The sequence below is a fragment of the Zonotrichia albicollis genome, chromosome 21 (genome assembly GCF_047830755.1).
Source record: "Zonotrichia albicollis isolate bZonAlb1 chromosome 21, bZonAlb1.hap1, whole genome shotgun sequence".
NCBI classification, from domain to species: Eukaryota; Metazoa; Chordata; class Aves; order Passeriformes; family Passerellidae; genus Zonotrichia; species Zonotrichia albicollis.
In genome coordinates this window covers 5,538,690-5,565,092 of record NC_133839.1, presented here as the reverse complement: position 1 = coordinate 5,565,092, position 26,403 = coordinate 5,538,690, and the positions used below count along the sequence as shown (strand labels likewise).

General features: G+C 44.1%; 1 protein-coding gene across 1 annotated transcript in view; it reads left to right on the top strand.

Annotated features, from left to right (window-relative positions):
- BRINP1 (BMP/retinoic acid inducible neural specific 1) overlaps window positions 1-26,403 on the top strand; it is a 92,676-nt gene that overhangs the window by 50,861 nt on the left and 15,412 nt on the right. Inside the window, exons 3-5 of the mRNA XM_074556531.1 lie at window positions 14,477-14,667; window positions 20,412-20,581; window positions 21,824-21,929. Coding sequence (XP_074412632.1) covers window positions 14,477-14,667; window positions 20,412-20,581; window positions 21,824-21,929 — 467 coding nt within the window. The remainder of the gene's footprint in view (window positions 1-14,476; window positions 14,668-20,411; window positions 20,582-21,823; window positions 21,930-26,403) is intronic.

Here is a 26,403-nt window from a genome sequence, read left to right as displayed (position 1 = left end):
GGCACCACCTGCCCTTCCAGAGACAGGGAAAAGTGGGGCAAGGAGAGACAGGCAGGGGAGGTGGGGATGCCCAGAGTTGTTTCCTGTTGGGGATAAGTTAAACCAGGAACAGCATCAGTGCTGCACTAAGACACTTTGGTGTCTCCCTGTATGTGGAGATGGGCTTTGGCCGGGGCAGTGGAAGGAGCAGGGACAGATCTTGGTGAGATAAACGTGCACTTGTTGTGGAGGCCTCTGGGTGCTGCTCTTGCACAGAGCCGGATAATTCATTCCTCCCACAGTTTTAGGAGCCTCCCTGCCCTCCATTAGGTTTCCAGGTTGGGAGAAGTTTGTATCAGGTTCTTTGGCAGGACAAAGAATGTGGTGTGTAGGACACTATGTCTGTCCTGCTCTGCACACTGCTGGGGGAGAGAAAAATGTAAAGGAAGGCTGGGAATCATGAGGAGGGGAAGGAACTCCACCAAAAAGGAGAAAGCTGGACGCCTTGGTGTGGAGAGAAATGTTGAAACACATCCCACTGCTGGAGCATCACTCAACTGCTCTGGGGATTTATCCTAGTCCAGAGAGGGCAGAGCTGTATCCCAAGGATAAAGACCTCGCCCAGGGCAAGGAAGCATCTGTTCTCCTGTCCCCCTTCCTCCTGGCACTTGCTCAGCACTGGGGATTGTGAGGTTTCCAGTCAGTAGGAGAAAAGATCAGGACCTGCTCTCTACGAGACTACAAAGATATTGCTTTTTATTTTCTGTTCCTCTGGTATTTATAAGAGTTGGGGGATTCACATTTGCTTTTTTTCCTGTCTCCTTTTAAACACTCCAAGCTTGAGTCATATAATTGTATAACTCACAACTTCCATTTAAAAAATAAGAATAGGCTGTCTTTTAGGATTGCGGAGGAAAGCCAGAAAATGCAAGTCTTTAAATCTCAAAACACAGAAGGCAAATAAAAAGCATTGCAGATATTGTTGTTTTGCTCAGTAGATAAATATATACATATGCATGTGCTTCTGAATTCTGGGGTTGAGTTCATTCTTTGGGAGCACAGGCTCAGATGTGCAATAGCACATAATCCCTAACTCAGGTGTGAGTGTACCTGGAATTAGAATAGGAACTGATAATTTAACCTTGACCAATCCTCCCCTCCTCAAACAGCCATGAGGGGAGGTTTTCCATGGAATGCACAATGATTTGGGTTGGAAGAGCCCTTAAAGATCACCCAGTTCCAATCCTCTGCCACAAGAAGGGACGGATTGGGGTCTCTCCTCAGATTTTCTGCTGCATCTGATGCCCTCAGACTGAATTTTCATCCTCAGAAGAATCCTGTATTTGTATTCCTGCATGATATGTATTATATTTAAACTATACCAAAAGAATAGAAGAAAGGATTTCATCAGAACGCTAGCTAAGAATAGAAAAAGAAAGAATTAATAACAAAGGCTTGTGGCTCAGACTCTTTGTCTGAGCCAGCTGACTGTGATTGGCCATTAATTAGAAACAACCGCATGAGGCCAATCACAGATGCACCTGTTGCATTCCACAGCAGCAGATAATCAATGTTTTGTTCCTGAGGCCTTTCAGCTTCTCAGGAGAAAAAATCCTAAGGAAAGGATTTTTCATAAAATGTGTCTGTGACCTGCTTGCACATGGCTTTTTTGTCCTCTATAAAGGGCTAGGATTTGGGAATCTGTGCAGTGGTGATTTTTAATAGTCATATTTCTGATAGGATGTGAAGAAATGGCCTCAAGTTGCATCAGAGGATGTTTTAGGTATTAGGAATTGTGGAACAGCATTGGAGGGGCTGCTCAAGGAAGTGGTGGAGTTACTATCCCTGGAAGTGTTCAGAAATTGTGAGGATATGGCACTTGGGGCCATGGTTAATGGTGAATGTGGTGCCACCACATTGCTGGGTGTTTGTTGGACTGCATGGTCTTGGAGGTCTTTACCAAATTTAATGATTTAGTGGTTCTGGCCCTGTTTCTGTTCTCTGTAGCTGATGTGGGGCTGTGTTTGCGCATCATCAGCACCCTGAGTGAGGGGTGGAGGCAGAGATGAACTGAGCCCTGGGCAGGCAGAACAGAGCAGCAACTTCAGCCATGACCCCACCATCTACTTTAGTCTTTCTGGTGAAATACTTTGCCCTATCTCTACATCTGTGTAGATTTTCTTCATGATTGGATTATATTCTGGATCTGTTTCTTGGAAAAGTTGTTCATCTCCTGCTGCTTTAGCTTCTCCATCTACAGTGACACATTTGTTTAAAGGTGCTTTGAGATCCACATATCAAAGTCACAAATAACAGCTAAAGAAAACATGACTCATGATGGGGAAATTGCCAAGCATGTGCCTGAATAACCAAGTGCCTCAGAGCTTCACAAACAGATCCCAGGAAACAAAAGCTTTTGCATTCACAAGTCCCTGTTCACTAGCTAGGACAGGACAAAAATAAAGCTTTTTCTTTATGAAGTGTTGCATAAAAAGCATGGTTATCTTTTCATTGCAGGCCACTTTGCAGCATGCAAAGAGATTGCCTTTCTTCATGAGTTTGTGAATTTTTATTTTATTGCAGTCTTTTTATTTCCTCCATCAAAACATGCCTGAGTTTGAAATGGCATGACTAGGAATGAAAATTAAATACATCAAAACTGATTTTTGTAGAAATGAGATTTTGGAGCAACCAGGGAATATTCAAGGCTTTCTCACAGCTTGTGTTCAGTTTTTTTGCTAAAGAGGGATGTAGTCTGAGGAAATGGGTCACCTTTTTCCTAGAGAAAATTTCTTCAGTTTTACTGTAATTCTGAAATGTCATAGGCTTTTGGGGACTTTTTTTTCTTTTTTAATCTTGAGCAAAGCACAAATGTCTCTGATTATGTATGACTCGAATTTTGCTGCAGCTATACTCTGCAGCCTAATTTTTTTTAGCCCTTAACCTCTTATCTTACACTATTTGCTAGTAATTTCAGACCCAGCCATCATCTGAATCCTATACTGAGAGGGAGCATCCTCTGCATACAGCCACTGTGAATATTCCCTCTTGAATATTGAAAAGCAACCCTTGGCCAGTGGCCTGAGTGGAACAGCACAGCTTGGAAACCAAAGGGATGTTGAACCCCAGCTCTGAGGGTGAAGGCACAGAACTGAGGGACCATGAGGAGGAACCACTGTTTTCTCCTAAACCAACTCAGAGGAAATAATGTCCCAACACTATAGAAATTAAGTGGCAAGGATCGAAGCAGGAGGGAAGTGTAGATTTATTTTACTACTTCAACACAGCTTTTGTTCACTCTCTCCTACCTCTGCCATGTACTCTCAGAAGCTTCATGCAAGGCCCCTTGCAATGCCTGAGATGATGGAGGATATGAGGAGATGAGGGTATGGGGATATGAGCGTATGAGGACATGGGGGTATGAGGATATGGGATAATCCCATCCCTTGTGCCATTTTGAGCTTGGTGGCCATCTGTTGGATCTTTGTTGCAGTGCTTAGTCTGCCTGTCCTGTTGCAAGTTTGCTTCCCTGCAGATCTTCTTTGTGCAGTCTGGTGTGATGGTGTTCACAGGAATTTTTGGATTGCGGAAGAGACAAGGATCTCACTCCATGTTTCAGAAGGCTTGATTTATTATTTAATGATATATATTACATTAAAACTATACTAAAAGTATAGAAGAAAGGATTTCATCAGAACGCTAGCTAAGAATAGAAAAAGAAAGAATTAATACCAAAGGTTTGTGGCTCGGCTCTGTATCCGAGCGAGCTGACTGTGATTGGCCATTAATGATAAACAACCAACATGGGCCAATCTCAGATGCACCTGTTGCATTCCACAGCAGCAGATAACCATTGTTTACATTTTGTTCCTGAGGCCTCCCAGCTTCTCAGGAGGAAAAATCCTAAGGAAAGGATTTATCATAAAAGATGTCTGGGACAGCCTGGAGCACACCTTTCCACCTGAAGGGTGGGAATGGGCTGGACTCTCCTCACTGCACTTTATCTGCACAAAACCCCTCTCAGCTGCCCTGCAGTCAAGGATCCCTGATGGGAACAGGTGACTTTGCCAACTGGTGGCCTTTAGGCATCCCAGCCTCCCACCAGCTCCTGCCTGGAGTGCTCGGTGGTGTCTCCATCAGCTGAGGATGACTCAGGGCCAGGGGTGGGCAACAGGGGATGCTTTCCCATCACTGCCTGCTCTGCCCACAAGCCTGGCAGCTGTGCCCAGGTGGCTCTGCCAGGAGGGCTCAGCTGGGTAGAGGAGGCAGGAGCAGCTTTGTATTTAAACATCATCTTCTGTTCTTTTTTTTTTCCCCCTCCTAAATCAGTGAATTTGAGCCTTTGCCAAGTGAGCAGCACAACTGACCGGAGGAGGGGTGATAGCTCCATTTTCTAACAACAGCCCGAGTTTTGAAACATAGCCGCATGCTGTGTTGGAGAAAATTCGGTGCTTTTTCTTGAGAAAAAGGGCAATCAAGGCTAAATTTCTGATATTGCTTTCCCAGTATTGACAAACACCATGCTCAAGCTGCAGGCAGTGCAGCAGCCAGGTACTCTCACCTGCAACATGAGGAATTAAGGTTCAAGGGGACATTTCTCAGGTTTTTCATCTGAGCAAACTGTGAATCATGATAAGCACAGAGCAAACTTTGGGGCTGTGGTGTCACAGGCTGAGGTTATCAGCTTGCTACAGCCAAAATTAGGAAAAAAGCCTGTGGTCCACATACACCTCTATCTTCAGGAAATGAAGGAAGTGCAATTTAATGAAATTATTTGTTCCAAACTGTGTTCTTGTTACAGCCTTTGATTGGTGCTGTTGTGCTCCTAGGAGCACTCTGAAGTGCAGGCTCTGAACCCACATGGTGAATTTTGGGGCAGCACCACTTGCTGACAGGGTCCATGGGGTCACCAGGGCTCACCAGAGCTTCACATGGGCCAGTCACCCCTGGGTGATTTATCTGCTCTATAAATTAAACTTTCCTTTCCTGACTTCCATTGCAAACTTTGTTACAAAAGATTTGAATATTCTCATGTACTACTTAGCCACAAGAGGAGGGACTTCACTGAGGGTGTAATCCTCTAATCTACCAGAGTCCCAATAAATACATCAACATGAAAAGGTCTAGTTTGTTGGGTGGTTTTTTGTGGATTTATTGTTTGTTTTGGGGTTTGGGGTTTTTTGGTGAGGTTATTTTTGTGTGTTGTGTTAGTTTTGTTTGGCCCTTTCTTTGTTTTGTTGAAGTTATTTGTAGTTATTTCTTGTTTTCCCCTTTTCCCCCCAAACCAATTGGTACAGCACCAGACTGCATGGTTTGGGGCATTTTTTCTGTCTGTCCCACATGTTCCAATACAGCCTTATTTGTCTCAGCATCCTGTGTCTTGGCTTCCCTTCCAACCTGTTGTTGGCTGATCTCTGCCCTCATCCCCCTGGATTTGTGTGCAAAGAAGGGAATTGAAAGAAGTGTGGAGAAGAGAACAATCATGCCAGCTATCCCAGCTTTCCTCAATAATACCTCAAATTCCTGGAATGACTCAGATGTTTCCATCCATTGCTTCAAAAGTGCTATTCTTTGAAAGCTTCTTCTTGACAGCTCCTTGACATTCCAGGATCAGCTTGATTGTGAATTCTGGGTCAAACTTCTAGAGACAGAAATCCAGGAGACCCTGCTATGAAAAATGATATTTGTGTCATTGTTTTGGCAAGCAGAGAACTCAAAATGCCTGATTCACAGGTGAGTTTCTCTAGGCTATGTCAGGCATTTTAATGGGAGAGCTGCTCCTGCTGCCTGTCCTGTGATTTTTATCCTAATTCACAGTGAAGGACTGGGTGTCTCTGTGCTGTCCATCTCGGAGCACAGAACCCTGCAGCCTGTTGGAACAGCTTCCCCAGCAGTTTGATAGACCATGTGTGCTCTGGGTGAGCTTCCAGGGAGCAAACAGCTCTAGAGCACAATGTTTTCTGTTATTAATAACGTTTGTTGAGCTGGGAACAATGATGGGAGCTCTTGGAGAGATGTCACTGCTGCTTCCAGCATCTCCTATCAAGCCCATGGGGACTGCAGGGGTTCAGAAGGGCTGTCAGCCCAGTGTGGAACAGCTGAGGAGGTGTCAGCACTCATGGTGTTAGTTCAGGAACACATAATCATGGAATGATTCTATGTAGGTGCTTTTATTAAGAGCTCTGGGTGTCAGGGGACACAGACCCAAACCTGGCCCACCATGGTTTCAGGATGAACATGTTTTATATTCTATAGTTTTATAACTTACATATTGATTATTAAACTCGTTCTATTGTGTATATTGGTTTCATCCAAGCATGGATTTCTCATGATCCCCCTCAAACCTCAAACCTTCTATTGTATACATTGATTGCATCCAAGCATGGATTTCTCGTGGTCCCCCTCAAACCCCCAACACGGTTTCTCATGATTCTCCTCATGACTAAACAATAATTACATCTAATTACTAAATAATCGTCACATCCAACAATCATATCATTTATCGTATACTGATTACACAGGTGCAGTTTCACATGATCTAGCAAAGACAAGGCCTAACATTTCCCAGGGCCTACCCTTAACATTTCCCAAGCCTAACTTTCTAACTCTCCGAATTTTCTATTATTTTAAAACCTTCCACTGTCAATGGGAACCCCCACCAGCACATCTGTGGGGTGGCTGATGCTGATGGAGGCTTCTGTTGGGAAGGGTCAGTGCAGTGCTCAAGATGTGGGGTTTTTGGAAGATGTGGGGTTTTTGGAAGCAAACATGCACAAATAACCTTACAGGGAGAGCTGGGAGATGAATGTCCACGAGCTGTTTGCACTGGAACTGGTGGGTGAGGTGGAAGCATTGCAGCAACTTATTCTGGAGGGATTTGGGAACAGATCCACTGAGGGCTGGGGAAGGCAGCTGTGCTGAAGGAGTTCAAACGTTACTGTGTGTTAGTGAGGATGCAGAAATCCATTACCTAGAGGTGATCCCAAGCAGCTGAAAAGGTCAAAACCTATTCTACCATGTTTTCATGTGCTTGGATTTGAAAATAGGGTTAAGAATTATAGCCACATCCTGGCCATGATCACATTTAATAGTAAACAAACTTAATAATGATCAAATTTAATGACCTATCTTTTAACTTGTTCTTACTTATGCTGAATCACTCTGCTTTGAGTCTCTAATTTATGTCAGTTTTTCTTCTAACGAATTGATCTTTTGGGCACCCAACAATTTCATGTTGCTTCCTAAGAGATCCAAATGCAGTCCTATCCTAAGAGCAAGCACAACATTTGGAATAATGTTTGTCTGACTGGATTTTAATTCAGTGCTGCTACAACCTGTTTACCAAGGGGCTTTCAAGGTCACATGAAATTCCTCTCACTTTGAAGTAAATTTATTTAATTTTGATTCTTGCAATTGTCATATTGTTTTGGCCCCTTTTTTTACCTCCCACACCTCCTCTCTCCAAAAAAAAGCCCTCAGAGCTTTCAACTCTGTAACAATTTGATATCTTTAAGAAAATTATTAGAGAGATGAAAACAGAACTGCTTGCCAAAAAAAGGGGGAATATTTGAGGTTTCGGACCCCTCAGCCAACACCAAGCACAGGGCCAAAGGACAGACCAAGGGGAAAAACAACATGAGATCGTTTCTTTGTCCTTTGGAACCAGGTGGAGGAGGATTCAAACTCTGATTGTCCTCCCCTTGCTTCAGTCCTACCCAGGTAAATGCCCTTATAGCAATAAAGCTGCTGCAGACAGCACAGCATTTATCAATAGATCAATAGTCAATTTATTTATCTCATTCACCTGCCAACTGTCATAAGTGAGCCTGTCTGCTTGTCTGGTTGTTATGCAAAATGCTGTTGGACTTTCAGCCTAAGTGATTTCTTTTTCATACTTCTCTGGAATGAAATTTTTAGGGGTTTTTGTTGTTTTATTTTTTTCTCTCTTTCATGGCAGAGTTTCAGCCTCTGTCTAATTTGGATCTAGTTTAAATCTACAGACTGGAGGTTTTTTAAATAGATTAGGGGGGACGAGTGCCAAACCCTCACAGGAAACTAATTCTTGCAGGTCCTTTGAAAAGCTCAGCTTTGAAGAGTGACTTCTTCATGCTGGCCTAGATAGGGAAGAGGCTGAAGGAGTATTGCACTGCTCAGCCTGGGGCTGTCTGGCATTTTGAGGGCACAGACTGGAAATGAAATATCACTGACCCCACCATAATGACAGATACCCCGCACAGGCTCCTCTAAAGCCTGATCTGGCAGAACAAGATAAGCATTGTGGTGCTGTTGTCATGCTCAGCCCTGTCCCTTGGCTTTGTTTGCAGCATCCAGGGCTCACAGGAACCTGGAAGAGCCATCATCCTGAGGACTGCAGATAATCAGGGCTCTGGCTGGGACAATTGGGCTGGAAAAAGGAAAGGCAGAGCAAGACAAAACCTCCAAACCAAGAGCTCTGTTGTAGGAGCATCTGGAAGGGCTCTGGAAGAGTTAGGGCTAACACAGAACTTGTTTCTTACCCAGACAAGGCTTAAATCTGTCTTGTTTGGTTCACACTCATTCTGACAGCTACTAATATCTGTCTGCAGCACACAGACATTTCCAAAAATGTCTGTCTTAATGATGGGGAAGTGCTTGAAAGAAAACAGGGGCAGAGACACCAAAATGCCAGGGAACATCTCTCTGACATCAGGGAGTCCTGCTGACATCACAGTCAATTATGTGGGCAATATGCCAAGGGGAGGGCATGAAATAATATTTGTGTCCTGCTGTTACTGCAGAGTGTGCTCCCATCACCTTTGGGAGCAATGGGTGACTTTCAAGATAAATTTTATTAAAAAAGCAAAGAGCCATGGAACAGGAAGGAGCTGTTGCCTTCTCCTTGTCCAGTTCCCAGGGAGGGATGAAGCTTCTCCTGTCTGTCCCACTTGGTGGGATGCTCTGAAGGGTGGATATCCAGCACCTGGAGGGGCTGGGCTCTTCTGCTTAGGCTTTGTTCAGTGCCTCTGCTATTTTTTTTTTCCATTTTAAAACTGTCCTGTTTGTTATTTAACACATTTAATTTCTTTTTTTGTTTCAAGCACCAGCCCTCAAGGTCTCTGCTGAACCTCTTTCCTCACTTACATGCTTTGGTTGTCTTGGCCATGTGGAGATAGAGAATTTAATTTGCTCTGATGTCGCCTCTCCCTCAGACTTCCCTCCCTGGGTAGAGATGCTCCTGCCCCTGGATGCTGCTGTCCTTTCTGATGGTGGGGCTGCATGATGTACCTATTCCGGCCTCTTGATTTTTCCTCCCTCTTCTGTAGTTTTTTCCCTGTTTTTCTGTTTCCATGGAGGATCATAGTGCTAATGAACTCTGGGACATTCCTAGTGGCTCTTTCTGCCCCTGACATGCTGGCCTTGATGGAGGTTCATTAATGCAGCTTGAAGGGGCAGTGTTTTCTCATCCTCAGCCCTATTCAAATAAAGTGTGTCCCCTTGCTGGTGCAGGCAGGAAAGCCCTCAATCTGTGCATGTGCATCCTTGAGGCAGCACTGCACCCTTCTTCCCTCTTCCCTCTCATCTCCCTTCCCCTTTCAACACCTCCCATCACTTTCAGCCCTTAAAGAAGCTCCTCTGGGTTTTCTCTTGAGGACCTGGAGGGCATTTCCTGGCACTGCCCAAATTCCCTTAGGGCTCCCTGTTGACACAAAGCTCCAGCAAGTGCCTCACCCCACCCCACTACCCTTGGGTCAGAGTTTCCCCTTATCCCATCTCCCTCAGGGATACTGACCCTTCTCCTCCTTGCTGAGAGGTTTCTCACCTTCCCAAAGCCATTCAGAATTCAGGTTCTTGGGATTTCCCCTGAGGATCAGAAAACTCTGTACTGATCCCAGCTGTACCATGGGTTGCCCCCTAATCCTAGCCGAGTCTTTGCAACTTCTTCACCTGGAAAATGAGTGATGCACATGGCAATATTTCTCTTTTTAAAATGCCTCAGCAGCTGTCGAGGCCTCAGCTCTGTATCCCAGGTGGTTGCACAGAGATTTTGGTGCCACTGGTGGCTCAGAGAAATAAAGAGTGAAATGCAGCACAGGGTGGTTTTGTGAGGAAACCATTTTGCACCCATTATCCACAAATGCAAGGCCTTGGTAAATCCTCCCAAGAGCCACAGGTGGAAGGATTCAGTGGTGACAAACAGACAAGAGTATTGCTTACCTAACCCAGCACTCTGAATTCACTTTGGCTGATTTTCTGCTTCTACAGAAAATGCAATTAAATCTAGAGTTGAAAGCTAATAGAAAACCTGTTCTTGGAGGTGTTTCTTCAGAGACTTCAGGAGTTTCAGGCTGTAACATTCCCTAAGGCCAGTTCTATGCTGTTCCCTGCAAATATAATTTTTTTTTATGACCTCAATAATTCTAAATTATTTCAGTAGCCATATCTATTAATGTTAAGTCTATTTTCCAAAACTGTACCATAATCTTGGCCTCAGGTGCATCTTGCAGCAGAGGGTTCTGTAGGTTGCATGGAAGATTGCTGGAATTAGAAGTTTGCTTTCCATGTAAAATATTGGAATTCAGTGAGCCAAGTTTAAATTGTGTTTTTTGGACTTTAAAAAGGAAGCTTAACAAGGCCCTATCATTTGTTTGACTGCTGAGGTTGGAGGAGATGACCGTACTGGTGTTCCCTTCCTTTGTTTCCAATCCCAATGAATCAACAGCACACAAAGAGATAAAACAGCCAAATGCTATGTAAAACCTATAAAAAAAGCCTGAAAAATGTCACTAAGTAAATTCAAATAATGCATAACTTAGAGGGAATTGCAACTGGTTCATGGATATTCTATGAGCAGAAGATAAACATCTAACTTAGTTGCATAAATTATTCATCATAACATATTTGCTCAGCTTTTCTTGTCAGCTGGGAAAGCCACACATCCAAGCACAGGGAGAGCAGAGCAGAGCTGGGCTTTCACCTGCTGATGTGCCCTGGGAGCAGGAAGATTTGGGGAGGGATGGCATCAACAACAATTGGGTGGAAAAGTCTCCTTCACCGTTGTTGGGATCTCTGCTGCTCAGAGTGACCCTGAGAAAAGTTGGAAAGTCTCTTTTCCCAGCCTGGTGCTTGAAGAAGGAGTCAGGGCTCTTCATTTCTCAGTCTCAAGGTTGTTTATTGTGTCTTATCTATAAAAAAATTTTCTCCTGTCCTGCCGAGATCCACTCAGTAGGACAGTCCAGGCACTCTGCCTGCCCCCAGGGCGGTGTTATGTCTTTATACTAAAAAATACATGTACAATGTTCACAATTACTTCCCAATACCTATCATCTGTGTTAGACAGTGAGCTTCTACTCTAAACCAATCCAAAAGTGCCACCACACAGCAGAAGATGGAGGCCAAGAAGAAGAAGGAGAAAGGCTGGACACACCCAGTTCCCTCCATCTTGCCTCCTGAACCCCCATTCTAAAAACCCCAAAATCTACTTTTCCATCCCGTGATAACTTCACTGTTATTCTACCTAAACTGTTGTGGCTTGCTGATCTTCATACAAGGTTGGTAATTTGCTCCATGGGTCATAATCAAATCCACAGGCGTTTTGGGCTCTGTGCCAGGGTCTCTGAGCCCCCTGACAGGGGTCTGGGCTGCTCAGGACAGCCAGAGGGATGTTCTGGGTCCTGACAACTGTCATGCTTTAGAGGTGGATTCTGCTCAGGGCTCTTCTACTGCATTAATGGGGACGGGGATTGTCCCTTGGCAACAGGAAAGGCAGGAGATGTGACAGTGATTCCCTTTAAACTCCTGCTTTTGCCTCCTGCCAGTGGTGTCAAAGGGTGATGTTGGACCTGATGTAGATAATGAACCCACTTTCCCCTTGGACACATTGTTTATCCAAATGTCATTCTTCTTTCCTGCCTTCCTTGCCCATCACTTCCCAGTTTGCCCTGAATGGAGACACTCTGGATCTGATATTTCGTGGAATCCTGGAGTGGTTTGAGTCAGAAGGGACCTTAAAGCTCATCCCATCCCACCCCTGCCATGGCAGGGACACGTCCCACTGTCCCAGGCTGCTCCAAGCCCTGTGCATGGGCACTTCCAGGGATCCAGGGGCAGCCACAGCTTCCCTGAAGGAGAGCCGGGCTCAATGCCTGACCAGCTGCACATTTCATCTCTTTGCTGCTAAATTATCCATTGCAAAACAGCAAAACTAAACTCTATTTTATTGGGAGCATGAAACATTCCCTCAGCCCTGCCTGAAAATGTGCCGGCTCTGGGGTGCTCTGTTCCCTCCTGACTTTGTGGATACTGCAGGAAGCAGGAATCTGAATGTGTGCTTGAGTTTTACAGTAATTGTCTCTTTGGAGAGGAAGCACAGATGACATTCTTCCTATGCTTACTAGTTGTGATCTTTCTGGTGGAACATGGGTGTGTCTATTTATTTATTATAAAACTTGCCTGTCTTTGAGCATCCTGCTCTGCCTCTTCCCGTGCAATGAAACTGCTGAAGGGACCATTCCTTCCTCAAAGGGGATTACCTTGTGGAGCAAGGTCTGGGATTGGAACTCTAATCTGGGATGATTGGAGAAACCCCTCTGTGGTGTCAGAGAAAAACTATTTGTCTTTCCTTTAAAGTTTTGTCTATCATTAAAATCAACTTTTACACAATTCTGGGACAGCAGAGAACACCCTCTGCTCCATAAAGGGATTACATTGGGGATGTATTTATTATCTGCAGACAACTTGGGAGCAAATGATCTGTTTCAATCACTCCTTGTGTTAAGAACACATTGTATGAAGGGGTTTTTGCCTTTTGACTGAGGTTTTTCTAGGAAGGATGGATGTTTCCTCAGATTGCAAGGTTTGACACTAATGACTCTTGTAATGTAGTAGGAGGTGTGTTTTGTTTTGGCATTTTCACTTGGCTTGTGAAAGCAAGGAACTACAGAGGGGGCATTAGCTCAGGTGTAAGGAGATATTTTGAAGTAAATAGCTGGCACTTTGCTGTTCTGATGAATGTAACTGCTGTCAGGCAGTGTGGAGTGTTGTGAAGGGGCACAGTCAAAATAAATACCTGCATAATTACATTAAGTCAAATAACCTAACACACGCAGATTGGACTAGGCATAGAATCAACCTGGGCAGAAAAAATCTGATTTGTGCTCCTGGCTTTGCACTGAGTCTCTGAATGTGCCTGTGTGTCAGGGTCTGCCAGCCAGGTGGGGTTGGTGTGCTGGGAGCACACTTCCTGATGGGAAATGCTGCCTGAGGGCCAGGGCCACACAGTGTGAGGAATTTTGTCTTCCCCAGCCACTCTGATGGAGCCCTGGAGATGGCTGAACTCCACACTGGGATGGGAAATGGGGAATGAACTCCTTGTTTGGCTTTGCTTGCCTGTGCAGCTTTTGTTTTATCTGCTGAACTGTTTATCTCAACTCATGAGCTCTCACTTTCACCCTTCTGAGTGGCTCTGTGGTGCTGAGCCAGGTGGGATTAAACCACAACACCTATAATCTAAATAAAAAAATTTGTCTTAAATGCAAGTAACAGGAATGGATGGATGAAAAGTGACAGAGAAGCCTGTGAGCTGATGGTCTGGGAGATAGCTGAAGATAGAGCAGGTGCATTGTAGGAGAATGGGTATAAATAACATCCTCTCCTTTAAGGAAGGCTTTGCTCAATATTTTTTTGAAAGACATTAATAGGTTTCTCATTTTTCAGGTGCTCAGCTGGTGATGTTTCAGAGGCCTGATTTTTAGATTGCAGGTGTGCAAGCTTTTCTCTAGGCATTTCCCTCTGTGTCGTTTCAAAATGGATACCTGCAATAAAGAACTGCTTTTGCAAACATTAACTTTATTTTTTTCCCAGTTGCTCTCAGTTTAAAAGCATGGATTTGAGAATCACTTTCTTGGTTGTTTTTTTTTTTTTTTAAACATGAACAAAACCTCCACTTTCATCCTGGACTCTGCTTATACCTGAATCCATCCTCTTACATTGTTCATCTCAAAAATTGTCTTCCAAAAATGCTCTTTTGCCACACTCACGGTGCTGAAAGATGAAGATGTTTGGACAAAATGTATTTTCTTCAGCTTTGCTTTGCTACAGTGTGCCAGGAAGGCTTGTGGGCATTAGAGATATAACAATGATCAGCTTGGGCTGGATCTGTGATCGAGACCATTTGCTGACAGAGACCAGAATTTGCTGCTTTATGGAGAAGTGAAGGTGTGGGAGGGCGAAAAGACCAACCTGCTTTTATTTTAGGGCAGTCCAGCTCTCTGACAGATGCCTCTGGTGTCTCCAAGGGCAGCTCCTCACCAGCCTGATCCTTGTAGTGTATGGCTATTGTTCAGTAATGTCTCACTTTTCCTCTTCTCCTCCCTTTTCCTCTGTCCAGCCTTATGACCTCATGTGTGTATCCACATGGGGATGTCCAACAGGACTGGCCCCTTCTCCACCCCAGCAACTCCCCCTGCCCCTCCAGACTGGGAGCCTGACCCCTGTTGTGTTTTCCTGTGTTGTGGAACAGGGAGTTTGCCCGTTGGAAGGTGAGGAACACAGCCATCGAGAGGAGGGACCTGCTCCACAACCCGCTGCCCCTGATGCCCGAGTTCCAGAGGAGCATCCGCCTGCTGGGCAGGAGACCCACCACGCAGCAGTTCATTGACACCATCATCAAAAAGTACGGCACCCACCTGCTCATCTCTGCCACCCTGGGAGGTAGGTGGCACCTGGGGCTGGTGATGGGGGGTGGTGTTGGAAAAATACCAATATAACCTGATGGGATGTGCCTGAGCTTGTCTGGCCCTTGCTGCTGAAACAAATAGTGTTGTTTCACCCCAGAGATACTTTTGGCTGGCTAAAGAGGGGTGCCTAGAGCGTGGATCAGGCTCATCTTGGTGGTGCCAGCCATAAGGACAAGAGGAACAGGCAGAAAGTGATGCCAGCTGAAAATGAGGAAGAATTTCTTGGGAATATTGGAACAAATTGCCCAGGGAGGGTGGGGAGTCTCCTCACAGAAGATATTCCAGAACCAGCTGGATGCAGTCCTGTGCCATGTGCTCTGGGATGACCCATAGAGCAGTGAGGCTGAACCAAATACCCCAGTGTGGTCCTTTCCAGTCTGAACCATCTGTGGCTCTGAAAGCAGTGGGGCACAGGCCAGGCTGCAGCTCCCTCTCCTGTCACAGACATCTTTTATGAAAAATCCTTTCCTTTGGATTTTTCCTCCTGAGAAGCTGGGAGGCCTCAGGAACAAAATGTAAACATTGATTATTGGTCTCATGTGGTTGTTTCTAATTAATGGCCAATCACAGTCAGCTGGCTTGGACTCTCTGTCTGAGACAGACACTTTTGTGATCATTCTTTTTCTATTCTATTCTTAGCTAGCGTTCTGATGAAATCCTTTCTTCTATTCTTTTAGTATTGTTTTAATGTAATATATATCATAAAATAATAAATCAAGCCTTCTGAAACATGGAGTCAGATCCTCGTCTCTTCCCTCATCCTCAGACCCCTGTGAACACTTTCACACCCTCCCAAAGAGCCTTTGCAAATGAATTCAGAGTGTGAGGTGGGAGCTGTGCCCCTGTGATTCTCTGACCATGTGTGTGTCAGGAGAAACACATCCCTGTCCTGCCATCCCTGCACCACTGCCCTCAGCTTCACAACAGAACCTGCCCATCCTTCTTTTTCACAGGATGAAAACAAATGCAGGGTGGGAAAAACATCCTTTCTTGGTGGAACTGGAGGAATTTTAAAGAGCTCCAGGAAAAGGGAGTTCAAGGAGTTGGGCAGGGAGCGTGAACAGAGGGGAAGAGATGGCCGGAAGGCTGAATGCATTAACATGGAGCAGACTTCTGGAAAAACAGCAGTTCAGTAAAATTCAAAATGTGTATGCAAGGGCTGCAGAGAGGTCTGTGTGTGCACAGAATGTGTCAGGGATGACATCAGAGAGAGCCCTGTAGGGCCATGAACTCCTGAGCAGGCGCTGCTGGTGGTGCTGCAGGAACATTTGGAGGGGTGAAAACCAGCAGCTCCTATTGATGTTTACTCCTGGCTCTTTTTTCCACTCTGTATTATTTTCATGGCTCTTTTCCCCCTTTGGGGTGTGCCCTTCTTTCGTTTAAATGCTTTTCTTCCAAGAACGACTATCTGTGAGAAGGATTCTGCAGTGGTAAAAGCTCAATTTTACTTCAAAATTTCTTTTGTTGCTTCTTCTAACGTACCTAACCTCCAGCCTTGCCACATTGCTGTGTTTGTAGTGAACTTTGAGGAATTTCTGGCCATCTGTCCATTCCCAGAGCACTGTGCAGACACTGGGATGAGATTAGATGTGTGCATGTGGTTCATGCACAAATTAGGCAGGTAGGTAAATTGGCACAGTTCCCCTGAAGTCCAGTGGCCTCTGGTGTGGTGATGTCCTTCAAAGATCCTTGGGCTGCTCTTTCAGTCCAGGCACCCAAACAAGTCCATTCCATCAGCAAGAAATGTGAAATAAAGGAGGTTTCCAAGCATTGAAGAGCAAAAGTGACTGCTTTCTTCAGGCCTTAATGAAGTCTGGGTGAAGATAAACTGCTTTTTATTGAGAAATTCACTTTTCAAGACCGTGTTTTACAGAGCCCAACACAGCCAAGTAGAGATTTTTATTTTTTTCTGCTGGTTTACTTTTTTTTCCATTGACATTCCTCTTTTCCTTGCCACTCACATCCCTGAAAACTCAAAATAAGAAAGACCTTTGATGGTAAAATATATTTTTAATTTTGCCTGGCTGAGGTTGTAAATTATTCACGGGGGCTTGTTTCTTCCCCTGATTTTACAACACAACAACTTTAAATATGCAGAGACTTGTAATGAGAACTGGTGTTGGAACTAAACACCCCACAAACCCTGAGCATGGTGAGCAATGGTGGGGAGAAAAGGAGGATTTATCTTGGCAATGGCAGTCCCAGGGAAAGTGTGGATGAAGCTGGGCATGCATCATGCATGGAGGACATGTTCTAATTGTATTTTGCGGGCTAAACAAGAGCTCATAAAAAAAAATAAAAATCATGCTTTATATTAACAGTCAAGGCACAAAAATCAGGACTTTTTCATTCCAGCCTGGCTCATTTTCACTAGAGGAATGCTGAGGAATGCTGAGGCTGGAATCCTTGGCCAGAGGGCAGGCAGGAAGCCTGGCTGGAATCAGCATCTGCTGTCAGGTCACCAGCAGATCTCCTCTTGGATTTGGTCCCTACACAACACGAACTAGGCACTAAGAAACTCAGCAGAGAAGAAAAATCTGTGCTCTGGGGCAGTGGGGATCAGTGATTTCCCTACAAAAATTGTCATTTTTTTCCCCTCCAAAGGAAGAAAACAGAGAAGTCCATGAGTGATGATGCTTTTTCCTGAAGGAGCAGTGACCTGGCTCTCCCAGGAGCTGGGGTGTCCCCAGCAGAGCTCCAGGCAGTTCTGCCCTGGGTTGTGGCTGTTTGTGGCTCAGCCTGGTGCCTGAGGAGGTGGCGGAGAGTGACAAACACACAGGAATATTGGCTGGCTTTGAAATGCCAGCTGCTGCTTGGTCCCCAGGAGGGTGGGACATGGAGCAGCACCTGAACGCTGCAATTTTCACACCTGGCCGCAGGAGGAACAGCTCTGGTGCCTTTCAAGCCCACAGAGCTGACAGTGAAAACCCTGCTCCAGCCTGCTTCTGACACAAAGGCACTGGTGAAGGGTCGCTTTGAGGGCATCCATGCTCTGGGATGGAGCGCGCAGAGCTGAGAGCCAATTTTCAGGAAAATCCCTCAAGGAAAAACAACTTTGAACATATCATTCACTTAATTAAAGGAGAAATTAAGACTTAATAATGCAGGAAAATTCTGTTAACCTCTCTTGATCCAAGAGTTGCTTTCCCATGTGACCCCTCCATGGGGATGCTGTGCTTTTCCAGCTCTGCACAGAGCTACACAAAACAGGTTTCCAGCAGCAGTGTCCCTGCTCAGCACCCCTCAGTCCTAGGGACAGCACTGCTCCTTCAGGAAAAAACCATCATCACTCATGGACTTCTCTGTTTTCTTGCTTTAGAGGAAAAAAATTGACAATTTTTGTGGGGAAATCACTGATCTCTGCTGCTCCAGAGAACAGATTTCTCTTCTCTCTTCTCCTTCTCCTTCTCCTTCTCCTTCTCCTTCTCCTTCTCCTTCTCCTTCTCCTTCTCCTTCTCCTTCTCCTTCTCCTTTTCTCCTTCTCCTCTCTCCTGATTTTTATGCCTTGGCTGCTAATATGAGGCATGATTTTTTTCCAGGAAAATTGTTCTTTTTTTCCCCCAGTTATTGGTGCAATTGATGAAGAGTTGATGGCTGTGCATTACAGCTAAGAGTAGAATTATCCCAGATCTTTCTTCTCCTGCCACAGCCTCACAAAATGGTGGTGGAACATTTCTCATTTCTCTCTGCTGCATCTCCTTGCAGTTAAATGCTTCTGTTACATGAGAGATCCAGAAATTCTGGCTCAAAATACACTTTCCCACACTTTATCCAGCCTCCTAAGTCGCAAATGAGTTGATTCATAAAAACTGAAAGTTTTTTGTAAAAAGTTCCTTCAAATCTCCCTGAAAACCACAAAGAGATGAAACTCGAAAATGCATTGAGTGGTCACTGCTCCTCACAGTAATCACAGACATTTTATTTATCCCCTGTGCCTTTGGCTGTTTGCTGTATTCACCTGTTGTGCCTCATCAGATGCAGGGGGTTCAATCCTCTGGAAGATGGATTGGCTTTGTTTGTGTGGACAGAGCCTGATGTGGCAGAGCCTTGATCCCTGCCAAGGTCTCCTCACAAGCTCAACACATGAAAAATGGTAATGGTGATAAAGGAAATCAAAGATGGTCATTTTCCAGGGAAAGTGCTTTTGTGAGAGGCAACAATGATGACATTGTTACCACCACAGCTTTGATAGTGGTGGAAGGCTACTCTGTTATTTTTAACAAAATATTAAAGGCAAAGTTTTACATTCCTAACTTCTCCACTTAGGTCCTGCAAAACTAATTAAAAGATTTCAACTGATCAATTCTTTTGATGAAAAGTACCTTCTTTCCACAAAAAAAAAGAAAAAAAAGTGAAATTTTCATCTCAAAGCCAAAGGCTGAATACTCAACATAACTATTGCTTGAAAAACTGAAATCTAATAAAAATATTTTGATTTTCTGCCAGAATATTTTTGGTTTGTTTTCAGGCATTTGGCTTTCAGATAAAAGCTGGAAAATTTCCAGGGAAAGTGAGGAGGAGGGCTTACTGGGATTTTGGGTTATTTTTTTTTCATATATGCAATAAAAGAAATCATTTGGATGAATCAAATTGTTTTAGCTAATAAGAATTTTAAAGAAAAGTAAGTCCTTGTTCTTGTAAAAAAAATATGCAAAGATGATGAAAAGTGAAACATTTTTTGGCCTTGAAAGCAGTGGTACATATTTTTTGGACCATGCTATCACTGCCAGAGGCAGTGTATTCATCAGTGGTTCATCTATCAAACCAGAACAAGCACCATTCTTCTCATTAAGAGAGTTTTGTAGAAATGGCACATTCCTCCTCTAGTTGTGTCTACTCTTCATTTATTAAATCCAAGTTTCATGTGTTAAGGATGCAGGATGGCATTCCACCTTTTAAGACCTCTCACAGTTCCAGCCCTTTGTTAAGAATGGACTGGATTTTAATGTGTCTCACCCAGCACAAATTGGATTATTAGGTAAATAGTCCTTCTCAGCAGCAGAGACCTGCTTTGTTACATTAAGGTCTCTGCTGATGTTTGTCAGCTCTTAACCACTTCTCTCCCAGATTCTCTGAGCTTACCATTTCAAAATCACCTGCTTTTGTCCCTTATCTTGTATGGTCTTTTCACATTTCCTAGACGAGACTCTGGGAGACGAAAGAAGGCAGCAAGGGTGGTTAGTTCAAATTTTCTTATTTGTGCTTTCCTCTGATTAATTCTCTTTACTCATCCCCTTTCCCCTCCACTTTTGCAATACCACTGGGAGCTGAAGAGGTCCAAGTAACATTTGTTTGTCCACTGTACCTACCTGCACACTGTATTCTACGTGCAATCACCATCCATCCCTTCTAGAAGTCAGGTCAGACAGGGACTTGCACAAAGTGAGATCTTCTCCTGTCAGGTGTGCATCATCCTAGAGAAACTGCCTCAGGTGGGACAGATGGGCTGAATCCTTTGTGGCAAAGCTCTGCTGGCTTGAAAAATGTCCAAAATGTTGTCTAGTCAATTCAGTGGAGCTGCTTTACTTGTCTGGTGGACTCAGCCTTGCTGTCTGAATAGAGGAGGAGGTTTCTCTATGTCCTCCTATGATGCTGGTGAGGAAGAGTGGATTCCTCCAAGAGTGCTCTAGGTGTAGGACTTTTCTTTCTTTAGGTGCAGGAGATGACACCATTTTCTCCCTGCTTGCAGCCTGAAATCTCCTTTTCTCCCTGCTGCAGGAGAGGAGGCCTTGACCATGTACATGGACAAAAGCCGCCTCGACAGAAAGTCAGGAAACGCCACCCAGAGCGTTGAAGCCTTGCACCAGCTCGCCTCCTCCTACTTTGTAGATCGTGATGGCACCATGAGGAGACTCCATGAGATCCAGATCTCTACCGGAGCAATCAAGGTACCACATCCTGCCTTAGGAAGAGGGAAAAGATTGTCTGCCTTGAGTGGATTCTCTAGGGATTTAGGGCAGGGCTTTGCCAGACTGATGTCTTCTTTGAGCACAAGTTGTTTTGTTCCCAGGGTTAGGTTTGCTCTTATTCAATTGAAGAATTGATTTCCCCAGGGTCACTAATGTCTGGAAAGAGGTGGGCATTCAGTGTGGTGGTTGTGTAGGACAGGAGATTTCAATAGTGTGACAGTGACTTCTGGAAGGGAGAGAGGGGGCAGAGGAGCCAGATCAGTGATGGAGGTTGGAAGGGAGAGGCAGGTCTGTGAAATGAACAGCTCTGTGCCACCTAGGAGTGTTTGTCTCCTGGGGATGTAAGGCTGCAAAACATCTCAGCTGAATTTGCTACTAGAAATGGTGAAAAACTCAGTGTGGCATTACTGAGGCTTCTGGAATGAAACGGACTGAGAGACAGCTTGGGGGCTGCAGCAGGAAGGAAGGGAAGCTGCTCAGAGAATACAAAACAGGGAAAATGGCTCTGCAAAGGCTGCCTTCTCTGAAAGCAATCATCCTGCACTGGGCAGGGATTTTATTGTTGCTGAGTTCACTCCAGGGAAGGTGATGTGGATGGAGTCGTCATTGTTAGCCATTTCTGAAAGGTTTCAGCTCTCGTTATTGTTCTGTGCTGTCTCATGGCTGAGGCTGTTCCCTTCTGGATGGGAAATTGTATTGAGATATTGAAACAGTGACAGCAGATAATCACCCGTGGTGAATTCCAGGAGGGCAGGAAACCAACAGCAGCAGCACTGCAGGTCATCTGTGCCTCCATCCATCCTCAGCACAGGGCTGCTGTTCACATCTGTTGTGGGAGCACCAGGAACCACTGTGGGCTGGCAATCCATCTCTGTTTCTTGCTTTCCAATAAGAGAAGCCAGGGAATAATTCCTCTACAGGCTTCTGATGTTCTCCAATGGAAATCCTCTGTGAGAAACATCAATCTGCAGGATCCCATTGCCAAACCTGAGGTACCCTAAAGAAAGCAGCCACAGTTCCTTCTGATTTTTCAGCTTGAGACTGCACCAAACATCAGCAGTGTCTTGCAGGGTGGGGCATTTTTTCCCAATTAGAGAGGATGTGTTTTGGGTTATATCAGCTTGTGACAAGGAGTCCTTGAATTAAAAGATTTAAAAAGCCTGGGGAAGGTGTGGTGCTGCTGTCAAAGGGAACATTCTCTCTTTTCTACATCCTCTGTAGGTAACAGAAACTCGGACCGGCCCCCTGGGCTGTAACAGCTATGACAATCTGGACTCTGTGAGTTCTGTCCTTCTGCAAAGCACTGAGAGCAAACTCCACCTGCAAGGTAGGGCCCAGGGACCAGGGAGGGGGGTGGAAATGGGACAGGAGTGCCCTTTTTCTGAGCCTTTCCCCCTCTTCTCTTTGCTGTGATTCTGCTGTGTCTGGAAGCTCCCTGCACACAAGGCTCAGCTGAGCAGAGCTAGGGCTGACCCCAATGAAGTGTCTCCCTCTGCCACTGAATTTTGATGGACTTTTGTGCATGATACACACACCAACATTAAAAAAAAAGTGACCTCTTCCATCAGTTTTGAAGGAGAATTCTGCCCACGTCTCTCCGTCCCTCCCAAACTGCTGATTTGTGTAAGAGGTTTGCAGATCAGCTTTCGGGGCTCTCTAATGACCATAATCTTTGGGAAAAGTCACAGAGGTTTTATTTGGATGCTAGAAGCCATGGCTTCAGTCCCAGATGGGGAGCTAGTCCAAAAGTCAACAGATAGAGGTCATGGCTGAATTAATAAATAAATACATGCTGGTTAGCAAGAAGTCAACTTCAGTAGAAGGAGGAAATTCACTGGGCATGTAATTCATGAAGGTTATTCCCAAGTTTTTGACAAAATAAGGATATGTGGGATTTAATTGCTAATTTGCCCAGATGGTTTTATTTCTCAAATCCTTGTACTTGCACAAATTTTAATTTTTCAGATGAATGGACTACATTACATCTTCCGCTTTGAGTATAATTTGGCAAGTGCTGTTTTAATCTTTGGTTTCACAGAAACTGGGTTTCATTTACCAAGTAATGTTGTGGATATAATATTATTGTTGTTATTATTTGCCTTTAAAAATAATATGCAGGTTGTTTTCACGATGGCAGTGATTATCCAAATCACTGAGTTCTGGTTCTTACCTAATTAACAATAAGCAGTTTGAGGGGGTTTAACACTGTGATGATAGCTGCTGGTAATGAAAACCCAAGGATGACACATGAGATAAGTGGGGAAGCAGCTAAATCAGTAGGCAGCTTGGGTTATAGGCAGACAAGTGGGTAAATCAATAGAGTGCTGTTGGTTATCTGATCCTACAAGAGAGGAGATAAACCAAGGGAGGGGGAAGGAGGAGGAGGAAAAGGGAAAAATTTGAGGGTGTGATCTCTGATGGGAGCAGACAGAGAACATTGGGGGCCAACCACACATGGGTTTGATGGAGCTCCATGGCTGAACCCAGTGCAAGGAGAGGATGGAGCCAAGGCAAAGAGGCAGCGAGGGAAGGGAGGAAGGCAGGAGCTCATCCTAATAGAACAAAGTGACCTTTAAAGCTCCACCTGAGCTTTCTACCTAATCTGGAGTGTGGTTCTTGGGATAATTAACCAGGATCCTTCCTCTGCTCTGAGAGGCCTCATTACAAATTAGTCACAGGGCTGCAGCAGGTAATGGATCGTGACCAAGTCTCCCCTGATCTGATTAGCAGCCGAGCATGAGCTGCTGACAGAAATCCATGTTCCTGCCTTTGTGTCACTCCAGCTCTGAGCCTGACTCAATAAAAGAGCAGCTTCTTCGTGACAGGGAGAATTTCTCTGTCTGAACTTGCTGCTGCCCAGCCTTGGGACTTGGGGTTTCAAAGCTGTGCCTTTCAGGAGAGACAGTGGGTGGGATGTGGCACTGAGTGCCCTGCTCTGGTTGGCAAGGTGGTGATCAGCCAAAGGCTGGACTCAGTGATCTTGGTGGTCTTTTCCAGCCTAAATGATTCCATGAACCCATGTAGGGTTTGGGAAGGTTGATTTTGGGGGAGGACTCATTGATCTTGGTGGTCTTTTCCAGCCTAAATGATTCCATGAACCCACGTAGGGTTTGGGAAGGTTGATTTTGGGGGAGGACTCATTGATCTTGGTGGTCTTTTCCAGCCTAAATGATTCCATGAACCCATGTAGGGTTTGGAAATATTGATTCTGGGGGAGGACTCAGTGATCATGGTGGTCTTTTCCAGCCTAAATGGTTCCATGAACCCACATAGGGGTTGGGAATGTTGATTTTGGGGGAGGACTCAGTGATCATGGTGGTCTTTTCCAACTTAAATGATTCCATGAACCCATGTTGGGTTTGGGCAGGTTGATTTTGGAGGAGGATGGTGCAGTGTGTCTGGTGCTGCACTTGGGACAAAAAATAATCACTAATTTATAAACTAGTTATATACATAATTTATAATTTATATATAATTTATAACTAGATACTAGTTATAAAGCAGCATCCTTGTGGGCCTAGCATGCATGACATGTTCTGGGGTATGTATATACATATATATTTATACACAATATTTATCACAGAAAGTCTCCCTTTTTCCCAGCCCTCCCTGGAGCAGGATCCCTGTGGTGATGCAGGGCAGGGTACCAGCAGCTCTACAGCAGCCTGCTGGGATAGGGGGATTTGTGTTCCCTGGACAAGTGTCCTGTGCAGAAATTGGAAAATTTGACTGAAAAAAAGCAACATTTTGAAGAATTTCAGGAACTCCAAATTTCAGAGGCATGGCTTGTTGTATCAATACTGTTACTGACAGTATATGTCAATAGAGCATTGCACTATTTCAGTGAGGTACAATCATTCTGTGCTGTTCCAAACTGTGCAACAATAAACAGGAAATGTTGCATATCAGGTCATTTTCTACATCAAATGTGGTCATATATTATAATACTATACATAATGCATGTTGTATACAATACTTACATTAAATCTATTAAATTTCAATATTTAATATTATATTGCCATATATGTGTAAATACCCTTATATATTATACATCTATAACTACATAAAGAGATGTATTATATACCTGCATAGCATATATGATAGCATAACATTAGAATTTACATTACAATTACTATTAAAGCTTTTTCCAAGATGGAAAGAATAGTAATGGCAACACAAAACATTTCAGCTTTTCACTGCAGTGAAATGAGGGAGTATGAAAAAATACATTTAGAAAGTCAAAAGTGCTTTTGGAGTCAACATGCTCTCACAAAATGCTTCAATGGAACTGCATTTTCAACAGAGAACTCTTCTGTGGAAAATGTTTCAAATAGCTCTAATTTGGAGCTGGGAAAATTTACCTCTTTTAATGCAGGAAGCCTTTTATATACAGTCTAAAGCCAAACATCTATCTCTAATAGTTTTTCTGGGTGAATTAAGGACATGTTCCCTTGTCAGATACTTCATATTCTGCCTGTAGTTATCTAAGACAAACCTATACCAAATCTGTGCTGCTCTTAATTTTTAAAGAGGAATTTCATGCTTTACAAAGTGGCAAAATTACCCCTCTAATCAATAAATTACCTTCAAAACTAACATATCCAAGTCAGCAGCAAACTTCCATTATACATCTATTAGCAGCTCCTGAGGCTGCTGTTGGGGATGAGCCCGTTCCTTGTGCCCCCTGGCTTGGATTGAGGGATTGTCCCCATGGAAGTGGTCCAAAATCCCAGTTTTTAAGACCAGTTTGCCCCTCTTCTTGGCTGTTGATATGATGTTGTTTTATCAGTAGACAGTGGTGAAATATTGAAGATATATATATATATATATATATATATGGGTTTTTGGATGTTTGCAATATCCAAAGAAATTTCTTAGAGAACAACACAGCATTTGGGATATTTGGGATATTTTATTAGGGTTGTGGCTGGCAGTAGGGCTTTTCCTGCTAGCAGTGGTGCCTTTATATTCCTTGGGATTACAGCTTTCCTGCTTTACAGGTAGCAACAGAAGTACCCACAGCAGTGGTCTCAAAAGATTGATGCCATCTGTGCTTTACTGACAACCATAACCCACTGAATTCCAGCAATATTTAGTCCCTGGGCATGGGATAGAGCTACACAGGAAAGAGAGGATACCAGGATCACCCGAGTGAGGTGTTGCTGCTGGCACAGAGCTTGTAAAATCTCTTGCTGATATCCAATCACAGAGATGCTCAGAACTAAAGCAAAAAAAAAAAAATTCATATTAATAAATTGATATGAATATAATTGATATGAAAAAAAATGAAATGGTCTTGTCTGGGGATGATGAAGAATCTGTGAATATTTACATGTATATCTATAAAATGCTCCTGCGGAAATAGGCACAGCTGTATTTCAGCTGTGAAATTTCTGGTTTCTTCCACAAGGCAATTCCTGGCTGGAAGATGTGAGTCACCTGTAATCCCAGCAACCTGTTTAAAGTCAGGGGTTGTGTTTGGAGTGGCTGGATTTGGGTGGCACTTGTGCAAACACAGCTCTGAGTGTGGGCTTCTTGTCAAATGCTTCAGGAAACTGGTGGGTTCCAGCCAAAATGCTTTTCTGGTGAAATTAAGTATTTATATAAGTATTTTGTTGAGTTGGTGCTAAGTGTACAGAAGTCTGATTGCCCCTTAAACATGATATTCTTTCTTACAAGAGGATATTTTCCTGGAATTTTATTTTTTTTCAGAAACCATGAGTCTTATGGGCAAAAAGCAAGTATCCATGTGAAGCACTGCAATGTTAAAACATGTTGTGTTTTAAAGATTACAGGGTATT